Source organism: Bremia lactucae, linkage group LG6 (genome assembly GCF_004359215.1).
Source record: "Bremia lactucae strain SF5 linkage group LG6, whole genome shotgun sequence".
In the NCBI taxonomy this organism is placed as follows: Eukaryota; Oomycota; class Peronosporomycetes; order Peronosporales; family Peronosporaceae; genus Bremia; species Bremia lactucae.
In genome coordinates this window covers 4,345,272-4,356,425 of record NC_090615.1, presented here as the reverse complement: position 1 = coordinate 4,356,425, position 11,154 = coordinate 4,345,272, and the positions used below count along the sequence as shown (strand labels likewise).

General features: G+C 45.5%; 2 protein-coding genes across 2 annotated transcripts; one reads left to right on the top strand and one right to left on the bottom strand.

The window, feature by feature from the left end:
* Positions 1-2,250: 2,250 nt before the first annotated feature.
* Positions 2,251-8,098, bottom strand: CCR75_004327 (uncharacterized protein; the record flags this gene model as incomplete). Its single annotated transcript, XM_067962413.1, has 2 exons — positions 2,251-7,769; positions 7,807-8,098. The coding sequence occupies 2 exons, from the start codon at positions 8,096-8,098 to the stop codon at positions 2,251-2,253; spliced, it is 5,811 nt and encodes a 1,936-aa protein (XP_067818069.1).
* Positions 8,099-8,199: 101 nt separating this feature from the next.
* CCR75_004326 (uncharacterized protein) lies at positions 8,200-9,519 on the top strand. Its single transcript, XM_067962412.1, has 2 exons — positions 8,200-8,444; positions 8,509-9,519. The coding sequence occupies exons 1-2, from the start codon at positions 8,253-8,255 to the stop codon at positions 9,439-9,441; spliced, it is 1,125 nt and encodes a 374-aa protein (XP_067818068.1). The 5' UTR covers positions 8,200-8,252; the 3' UTR covers positions 9,442-9,519.
* Positions 9,520-11,154: the final 1,635 nt, after the last annotated feature.

The window sequence follows — 11,154 nt, the reverse complement described above, 5'->3', positions numbered from 1 at the left end:
TTTCGGCATCCCGACGAGCTCTTTCCTATATGGAGATTATCCGCTCTTGCTCTTCATCGAGCGAATTCGTAATGATGATGGACTCAGGGTCCCGTGTCCTGCTCAATGCAGTTAAGACATCAGCGGCAACACGTTCTGGGAACGGATTCGGGGCCCGCCGACGTTCATCCGGAGGCGAAGGCGTGAAAGAACGACGCTCTTTCTCCTCCTCCTCTGATGGAGAGTGACTTTCAAAGTCCACCATTCCCTCATCGTCGAGGAAGGTACTAAGAGTCTGTGACTCACGCTTGTTTGTCATGAGACAAAGGAATGAAAAACACAACCGAACGGTTAGCTGTTGAAGTCCAACCTCAAAGAGGAAATGAAGCGAATGTTGTCACTCGGTGTCAACAGTCTGATGGGGGAGGGTGAATGGGGCACACATCGGTTGGAGAACCGTTGTTGTGGTACATTTATTTTATGGGTAAAATACAATTTTATCTAATTTTAAAATAGTTAGTTACTTAAATCCCATTTATGATGGGTAACAAATGTGGTCGCCGCCAGATATAAATCTGGCGGCCAAAATCTACTTTTAATTAGCTAGGGTAAGTTTTTTAGATTTAAATATCAAATAATGTGCAGTCCCCCTTTTGATCTTAAAGCGTGAAGTGCCTTCCTAAGACTTGCGCATTGATCTGTAAGAGATAGAAGCCTTTCTAAGGTATATCCTCTTGGGCACTAGTTGCCACTTGGTTCTACGAACCCCTGAATCCCCTGAACTAGGATTCCTTAAGCTTTAGTAGCTTGTACGACTCCCTGAGTTGTTAAACCCATTAGTTCAATAGAACTAAGTGACTCTCTGAGTCTAAAAGTCTTCCTCTGACTTTAGGAGCGAGATAGCTCCGCTACATAATCAGTCTGAAAACTACTTTCTACTTAGTAAGTGCGCACGAGGAGCCGGAATACCGCTCCCGTGACGACACTTAACTAAATAACTTAGTGCGTTGGGTGAGGTCGCTAAGGCGCCCACCACAACTACCCACGCAAGTGAAGCCGGTCTAACCGCTTCCTCGCTGTGTTAGGGTGTGTGTCTAAGTAGAGCGTGGCCGAATTACGAAGTGCCCGCCTACACTATAATGAAACTTGACGTTGGTTAGCTGCAACAATTGCATTTACACGTGGGCTCGCGCAAATCCACCTTACAGTGCGTAAGAGTAGAAGTAATACTATGCGCAAATTCATCAGTTGACTCTGAGACGACTCTTGTAACGCAATGGATAGCGCTCGTAAGCCACGCTGTCTGGGCTGCTGTTGCCAGCAGTATCAAAGCCTTGCACGTTCTGTAACGGGGTGTATCGTTACATGAAAGTAACACTTAAAGGTTGCTAATTAGTATATTATCTAAAAGGTAGATAATATTTGCAGGATATTACTTTATATAGTAATATTCAGAATTCTTATTCTTAAATAGGTATAGACCATTATACCTATTTATTCCGCAGACTAATCAGCTGTAGGAGTAATCAAAGAGAGAGTTACAGATAAGATAGAGATAAGAATTCAATTACATGTTTAGTATTAGATTATAGTTAAGTTAGCATTTACAAAGATACAACAAGGGACACTTAATTATATTTAATACAGTTTTCATTTTACCCTGTGAAAAGTTGAGTTTGTCAGGACCAAACGAAATGGGATCCATCCAATCCTTAAATGCCTAAGCTGTACAACTAAAGCTGGCATCTCGTGCATATATTCTTAATTGCCGCCATCATCACATTTAATTTATGAATTTGTTTAATGTTACTCGACAACATTCCTGTCCATGACATTGGTTTCAGCACCTTTCAGATTCCTCTCCAACTTGTTTTTCTCCTCACGTTTTCCCGTTCGCAATTGTCACAGCTATAAAGAAACTTCCACGCTGGCATAATCCATTTACATTTTGTAGCTGCTGACTGTCAGTGGTTACTGTGTTTTACTGAGAACAATGCACATTCTGAAACCCTATGTGATTATACGGCCACTTAACGTTTTGAATAAAAGCGTAAGTGTCCGACATTTAAGCAAAAAAATCAGCTTTTGGCATGTCCATCTGCTAAATATTTGATCACACAATGCTGATGCATCTTCATTCGAGTTTTTTCGACAATGTGATGTGCACATCAATGGCTCAGCAACAATCTTCAAGTTTACTGCATTAAATAGTGCCCGTTTCTCTTCGCATGGCGCTGAATAACACATCAGATTAGCGTAAAGCTGCTTTGATCATTCAATCTTTGTTTGCGGGGTCATGATTGAGGAATCAATTGACTCAAAAGCCACTTTTCCAACACCACTAGCACTCGGTAATTTTCTTGCCTTTTTTGAGGATCGAGCAGGGGCTTTATCTTTTCGAGCATACGTCTTCCTTTTACGTGGCGCTTGTTTTTTAGTTATATTTGTACTCGAAGCACACACAGTGCTACTCACTAACGAGGAGAGCCCGACCATTGCTTCATCTAAAGCTTTAGTAGCGGCCGCTTCAGCTGCTTCAATAGTAGGTTCTTCATCGTCCTCTGTATTCTTGTCCTTCAAGGCCCCGCCTGTCATCACCATTTCGAAATAAACGGCTAAAGGTTCTGCAGTTTCGGCGTGCGTCAAAGGGAGCTTTGAGTATTCATTCATAATCACTTTTAAGCGTGACAGTTGCTGTGTCTTGTTCGATGACTTTGTCATGCATTTGTGCGCGCGAGAGACCCACGCATCCACGCGGCCAATCAAGCTCCGCAGCGGAGTTACGATCCGTTTGTCTTCCCATAGTCCGTACTTTACAGCATACATTATCGCATCATTGAGCTTGCAGCGTGAGGGCCTTTCCTGCAGCAACGATGCAACAATCTGACTCCACGATACAGTGCGCAGTAATCGCGCGAAAAGATCAACGATTGGGAAGAGCTGATCAATGCCCATCGACTCTGGAGTCGCCTGGGAGCTCGAATTAGGATGCGCCATTTCAAAAAGTGCCGTTGCAAACTCTTGGGGAAGAAACGTTGATAAGTCGATGTTTGGGCGGGATAAGATTGCTGTTGTATTTAACAACGTCACGGCTTGCCTCACCCAAGCTTGAGCGTAAGGTAATAGCCGATGCCGGGCGTGGAACACTTCGGACAGCTCACGAAGAGATTGCTGAGCATGTGCTAGACGCTCGCGACTAAGACGTAACGAGCTCTGAAGCTCAAGTACCTGTTTGCTTGCCTCGATGTGTTCGCTCTTCATTTTTGTCAGCTGTTGCTCAACCCCACCTGCAACCACGAGTGCTGCTAAGCGTTCCGTGCTCCCCATCGACGTCGCAGTCATCGAATTTACTAGTGGCGGTGTAGCCTTTGAGGTTGAAGCAGGAGAAGTAGTACAATTTGAAGACGTGGCAGTGCTTGGCGCGCCAATAGTCTTTTGCTGTTGTGTCGGGCACAGACTAACAGGAGTAGACAACGATGATGCTGTCAACGCAGCAGTTATCGAAGGCGGAACATTTGCCTTCTTACGTCCGTTTCCGTTGACAACAATAAAATCTGTAGTCGCCGATACAGACTCCATCTTCGGTTTACTTTTTATGTTGCTGCCAACTGAAGTGATAGAAGGTACCAGAATACTTGAGTACTGCTGAAGACCTAATAAAGCTGTATTGGTCGATGGCGATACTGCTGCACTCGAAGTAGAAATCGTGCTATTTGGAACAGTGGCAGCAGAGAGGAGTAGGGCGTGTGTACCAGCTGGACCCGCAGCGCTAGCAGGAGCGCTTATAGTGGTACTTTCCGTTGCATTTGAACCTGCTTGTGGCCCTGACATGACTAAAGTGGGTTGGACGGATAAAGATTTCACTTGCGACGCTTGATCTAATGGCTGATGTTGCCTAAGAGTGCCACCTCCGACTGTAGGCGTGATGGACAAACAAGCTTTTGCACGTTCAATGTCATCAATTCGTGCTCGGAGCTGATTCATATGATTGTTGCAGCTAAATAGAAGCATTTCAGTGCGCTCCACCGTCTTTTCTTCACGCTTCACCTTGCGCAAGGCACTAGCTTGGTGTTTCTCAAAAGATTTTGCATAATCTTGCATGTCCCACATGTCGTGTCGCTCCCATGCCACTTTTGCTTGCTGAAGCATTGCTGTAAGCTCCTGTAAGATTGTACACGACGGACAAGTATAGTGGTCGGCCTTCTCCACCTTCTCCTTTGACATACCGATGCAGCTGTCGTGGTACCAGTCATCGCAGTAATCGCATCCAATCATTAAACCGTCAAATGGTTGGCGACAGATGCAATAGCGCTCCGTGGCAGACTTGAGAACATCACGGTGCATGTCAAGGTCGATTACCAAATGAACACATTCGTATTCATTTAGTAGGGCAAGCAGGGTGGCTACGCGGGCCTGTCCTGTTTCAATACCGGACGCCAGCACACGGTTCTCCCAGTCATTAGCAATCTCTGTGTGCTCTTTTAAATAATCAAACACGGGCATATCAATTGCAATGTCTTCGCCTTCTTCTACCAATGAACGGGCAGTGTTCATGCTCATTCTTCCACAACCCTTCGTCATCAAAGCTCGCAAGCGCTTTTTTAGTTTCAAGAGCCAAACCCTAGCTTTTCTAGCTTCATCTATCACAATTTTAAACGCACCCTGCTCCAGTAAAAGTCCACTTCCACTGTCAAGCAATGCTTGAAGTTGATCAACTTGCGCGTGCTTGCTGGCGATACACTTCTGCACGCGCTCTGTCCATTCAAGCACCACCTTTTCATGAGCTTTTAAATATGGTAGCGGCCAAAGCATTCGTTCAAGAGTTGCTAGAGCGACGGGTGTCAAAGCGTTAAGCTCCTTCATCTGACGAAGGTTTTCATACATGTTGTCTCCTTTCAAAACAAGATCTTGAAGAGGAAGGGTTTCATCGTAAAAAAGAGACCGCGATCCTTGAAGCCACTCCAGCAGCGATGCGATCAAGCTTATTATCTTTTGCTCCGGGGCTTCAACACTAAGCACATCGCTTTCCTTAAGTACACGAGCAAGCTGTTGTTTCCATCCATCTAGCACTCGCACACACTCATTTGTAATATTTTCCCTACTCCTGCCCAATTCTTCTGCCAAGACTAGCTGCTCAACTGTCTGTCTTGCCTCTGCTTCTTTAAGCTCCAAAGTGTCAACAATTTCAAAGCTCTCCTCCGCCATTGCCAGCACATGTTGCAGCAGATTATGACCGTTATTCACCTTCCACGACATTTTCAAATCGCTAGGGTCTTCATCCTTTTTCTTCGACAGCGATTTCTGCATGCACCCACTCTCCATCCGAATATGCGTCATGATTATATCAGCATGTATCTCTATCGCTTGTAAAATCGGAACTGCGCAATTATTCATGTTGGAGAAGTTCATGTCTTTTGAAGCTGTCATCGCTTGAACTCCGTTCTCAGTTATATGAACTTCACCCTTCAATATAATAGTCTCCGACGTTGATGCTTCGTCTTTATGGACCTTCGTTGGAGCCAAAGTATTGTCAGCATTAATAAGAATCGCGGACGGTTCGCTCTCTACGTCCTTATTAATTGATTCAGTTGGATCCATAGAGGAGACTGATGGTTTGCTCACATCAATTACTCCATTAGTATCGCCATTCGTACCACCAAGAGCAACATCACCGATACGAAGCTTCTGTTTCACTTTCTGTAGCTTTTCGTACACCACAAGATCGAACTTCTGAAGTCGTTTGAGCGCATTCGCCACAGTCGTACTGACTTCACCGTTAATAACCTCGTGAGCCTTTGCACGCCAAGCTACAAGATCATGAAACTCTTTCGATAAAATGCGCAATTCATCACGAAACAGAAAGCGCAGTCGTTTGGATTCGTTCAGCAATTCTTGCAATTGCTCTGTCGTGAAGGATTCATTAGCTAAACGCTTCTTCCTCGATTGCCGTGGGGGAATACATTCCCGAACGCGTGCTGCCCATTCCCTTTCACCTTCAACAATACTAGCGAGACTAAGCCCTTCTTCAAAGGTAAATGGGAACGCGTCAATTTTTTCTAAAAGAGCTGAAGCCTGCGCCAGATCCCCTAACTCGTGAGGCATCGTATCAATATCCATACGACTGGATTCATCTACTAGACGATTCTTTCCACTTGTTTCCGACAAACAGCCAATGCTCATCAAAATTGCACTTGCCTCAGCTTGTGCTTCTACTCCTTTTAAGAGCAAATCATTAAGAGGTGACGTGTACGATGACACATCCAGTATAAGTGCCTGCGCTTTTTCAATTAATTTACTTATTGCATCCATTGACTTTTTTTTTGCTCTCTCGACACTTGTGATGGACAATGATGATTTCGACAAGTGCGGCAAAGGAACATACGATGACAATGAAGCATACAGCTTATCAAACGCTACAACACCAAGATTGTCACGAAGCTCAGCAATCCACTTACGGGACTGATCCATCGCTGCATTAATATCGCGCTCCACCTGTGGTTTCCACCGCGACTGTTTTTTTAGGTACATTCTTTCCCGGATTGCTTTAGCATCTGTATGCAGCTCCTCCATTTCTTCAATTGACGCCCGAGACGCCAACTTTAATGACGCAAGGGAACTCCATTCACGCGCCGCAATTTCAGCCTCCAAGAACCTTTGCTCATCCATGACCACAGGAATCTCTTTTGCCTCGTTTAAAAGTTCTTTTAAGTGCGCCAGCGTCACGTTAGCCCCTCCATCAATCGCCTCCTTCATTTTGACAGCCCACACGTCCGCACACTCCAGCAAGTCTTGCATTTCAAACATCTCAGTGCTATTTTCACACGGCGCGTCATCCACTAGGGCACGAATAGCGTTCAAGTCCATTTTTTTCGTTTCAATACCTCCTGCCCTTCGTGTTGCTCGACGATTGGGCATACACTTTCGAGCCTTTGCTAGCCACGTCTGCGCGCTGTGCATCTTGTTTTGAAATTGCTCAACTTCTTGCTCAAAATTCACTGGAACCAGCTCAATTTTTGCCAGTACATCGCGAATTAGTGGCAAGCTCACCTTATTCTCTCCCAGCATGTGATCAATAGTAGACTTAAGTCCCTTCGCTTCAATCAACGTTTCACGAAAGCTGTGTTCCTCCTGAAAAATAAGCAGTGGTGCTGTAGCTGCTTTTAACAGTGCGTCCAGCTCTTGTAGCTCCACCTTCTTATTCTGGTGGCGTTTACTGCTGTGTTCAAGCGCCTCCTTTAATTTTGCAAGAGCAATTGCAAAAGCGTGCAGCCTCGACTCGATCGCTTTCTTTTCCGGCAATACAACCTGCATATTCTCTGCTTGGTGCAGTAATTGGACTAATTGTGCACATTCCACTTTTGTAGTACCAACTACTTCACACTGCTCACGCCACGTCAGAATTCGCGTTACCAGTCGCGACAAAACGCTCGCTTCGGTCAAAGGAACCACATCAGTGCTGGACTGTGCCTTCTCGTGTAACGTACACATCTGATGAAGCACGTCTTCATCAATCTCGGTGCATCTCATGCATCGATAAAAGCCTAAAAGCCATTTTTTGCCTTCTTCTGCAGCAGCTGCTTTAGATACGCCTGAATTACTACACGCAGTCAACCCCGGTAGCTCGATACTATGTCGTGCGTACAGCGCGCAAGCTGCATCCGTGGTATTGTAATCGAAGCGGTGCAGGTGCTCGAGTGCCAGCGTCAAAACTTGTTCTTGCGTGTCAAAGGTAGCTCCGTCTCGCAGTGAACGTGCCAATTTCAGATATCTGTCCAGCTCTGGTCCGAGACCTGTAACACAAAATGTTTAACATAATTAAAATCAAACGACAAAGTTTTGGCAGCACGCTACCGTCAGCTTTTTCAATGCAATATCGAAGCTTGAATTGTTTTAGCGTCTGCTTCTTGTCCATTAGCTCTGTAGCGTCAGCTGAAGACGGTAGCAAGTCAGGGATCACAGCCTGGTATCTCTTGCCAACTCTCGAGTGAATCGCTACAAACTGCGGAGAAGAACTTGACACAGCTCCAGCGCTATCTGAATGACTACATGCACTATTCATACGCTCTCGGATGCTGTTCTTACTCACTGCTTCCTCCAAAACGCCGCCGCGTCGACTCATGCTCGTGCTCAAGTTAGTAAATGGTCTGCAATTTGATTTAGGACACAGTTTTTACCAATCAAATACAGCTTTAAAAACGTCCTACTTTTGATATTTTATGTTTCAATTTTAAATTTTGATCATCCGGAGAAATATTGGACAATCTAATTTTGCCATGCTTGCCGCGACGCTTCTGAGGGCTGCCCGCCACTCGCGTCCGCATCTTGGGCCGATGGTTATTGCGCGTATCAATAGCCCAATGTTACAGAATAATACACTGCGACAGCTGCACAACTCACGTCCTGCGCTCGTCCAGTCGTTCGACGACAGTGGAATGCCTCACTTGCAGGCCACGCCCGTCAATATCGTACGCTGTGATCAACACGAATTGCCACTCACGAATATTAATAATGGATACACTGTCATTATAGGGCATTCTGATCGTACCGCAGCAGCGTGCGTGGGTCGTGGAACGTTTCGGCAAGTTCCACGATGTGCTGACTCCGGGATTGCACTTCTTAATCCCAATGGTAGACCGAATTGCCTACGTGCACTCGCTGAAAGAAGAGGCTATTAAGATTCCTGGACAAACGGCTATTACGCGTGACAATGTGACTATTAGCATCGATGGCGTATTATACGTTAAGATTATTGATCCATACAATGCCAGCTACGGCGTTGAGGACCCACTCTACGCTGTCACCCAGCTAGCACAGACCACTATGCGCTCAGAACTTGGAAAGATCACGCTTGACAAAACTTTTGAGGAGCGCGAGTCGCTTAATCAAAGCATTGTAGAGTCCATCAACCAGGCCTCAAAAGCTTGGGGTATCAAGTGTTTGCGGTATGAAATCCGGGACATTGCTCCGCCCCGTAGTGTCAAGGCGGCTATGGACATGCAGGCTGAAGCCGAGCGGCGAAAACGCGCCGAGATTTTGGACTCTGAAGGTGAGCGTCAGGCGTACATAAATGTGGCCGAAGGTAAGAAGCGCGCTGCCGTGCTAGAAGCTGAAGGTGCGGCTGCCGCGATTCTTGTCAAAGCAAATGCATCAGCTCAGGCTATCCAGCGTCTATCAGGCGCTATACAGGAGACGGGTGGGCGTGATGCTGTGGCACTTCAAGTGGCGGAAAAGTACGTAGACGCATTTGGCAATATTGCGAAGGAAGGCACGACCGTGCTACTTCCAGCCAACACGAATGACCCCTCCAGCATGATTGCATCGGCGCTCGCTATCTTTGGTAATATCCAAAAACAGAATAAGCAGGGGGGGCATATTATCGACAAGCCAGGCAAATCGAAAGATACCGAAGGCGAGCTTGGCGCGTATACATTGGACAATGTCGACTCTGATGCGACCAAGTGATAGGAAACTATATGACAAAGCACGAAATTTGAAATTAATTTGGAAAATATTGATGCAAAATTTTTACCGTCCTCAAAATGTTATTGATTTTGGCTTCATTCTCTAAGAGCTGTAGAATCTCTGAAAAATCATGGTAAGACCCTCAACTTTTAGTATAGAAGCGTCATTTTCGGTTCTAATTGGTAAAAATCAATCGACGCTTTTCACTACGCAACTTGTTTGAAAATGTAATGGAAGACTGACTGCAACAACTTCGCAGTTGACTCCCCTGGTGCCTTGGGCCAGCACCACCTATTTCAATCGTTTGATTGACTGTTCAAATTCCACTGCGTTTAAAACCAAGGTCGTTAAAAAATGTGTGACACACAAGACTCGTTTGTACCAACCGGGAACCCTGGTACCTCGAGCCCGGCCTCTCGTAGAAGCATAAAACCCGGACAAAAAATTGTCGGGGCGTCTGGACTGATCTTAACGATTGTTAATTATTATATCTAAAAGATAGAGAATATTTGGAGAATATTACTTTGCGTAGTAATATTCGGAAAGCTTATCTATTGGTAGAATAGGCCACTATATCTTCTTTCTCCGCGGTCCAGTCAGTGCTGGACGCGCGCAAAGAGTGAGACAGATAAGACTTTGTTCCATATTTTTGTATAGTATATAATTAAGTTAGTATTAAATAGATATAACAGAAGAACTTAATTATATTAAATACAGTTTACTTTTAACCCTCTTTAAAGCAAGTGTTTTAATTAGAGTCTTCCTCTGCACGTACTAGTGTGCGTGAAGTGACGTGAGGCACCACTCGCACTAAACCAGTGCGAAGCGGACTTGTACTGAAGCAGTACAAGTCGGCAGTGCCCCGTTACACCTGGTAGCACTTTGTAGTTCGTCCAAGGACAACATTTCCATCAGCTAACATGGACATGTTAGATGATAATGGGAATACGCATCACGTTTCGCGTGATAGCTACTCCTTTCTAAGTGACATAGAAAGGAGTGCGGTCGAACGAATGAGTTCGACCGTAGGGAACGATGCCATCTTGGCCATGCTGTCCGATTTTGGATAGAAATGCCCTCCTTTCAGCCATCGCCAAGTATATACAACATGAACTTGACGAGATGAAGGAAAAAGTAGCCTTGCTGAATCAGCAAGGCTCTCAACAGGCAGAACTGTTGAGGTTACAACAGGTACAGACCCCTGTACCTGGGATGACGCACACGCGTCGTCCGAAAACCTTAAAGGTTGACATCACTAAGTGTAGGGAAGTCGAAGAAGACTTCCTCTTAGGATGGTTCGTCGAATTGGATGATGCCATAAAGGCTCGTCATATCGTCGACGAGTAAATGCAAGTCGCATTTGCTCAGTCAAATTTGGCAGGTCGTGCCAAAACTTGGGCACTAGGCGTTGCGCGACCCATATGTCTTTGGGTCGCTAGAGGCTGTTAAAGCCCGGCTCAAACTACGTTTAAACCGCCCAGGGCTGAGCTCAGATCTCGATCAGAGCTTCTGAAACTCAAGCAAGGCATGAGTGATGTTCACGCTTACGCCCAGCATATACGACTCTTAGCGAGCTGTATCACAAATAACCCAGTCCATGAACACACGTTGATTACCGTGTTCATGCAAGGTCTTACGGATGGTCCCGTAAAGACCCTCCTGTTCCGCTTGGAACTGGATACGCTTGAAGAAGCAATATCCGTATGTGGGACA

Excerpts from the sequence above, each read along its gene's own strand:
- CCR75_004326 (XM_067962412.1), top strand. The coding sequence starts at position 8,253 with ATGCTTGCCGCGACGCTTCTGAGGGCTGCCCGCCACTCGCGTCCGCAT. Across the intron at positions 8,445-8,508 it reads AGGCCACGCCCGTCAATATC|GGCATTCTGATCGTACCGCA; the intron begins GTACGCTGTGAT and ends CTGTCATTATAG.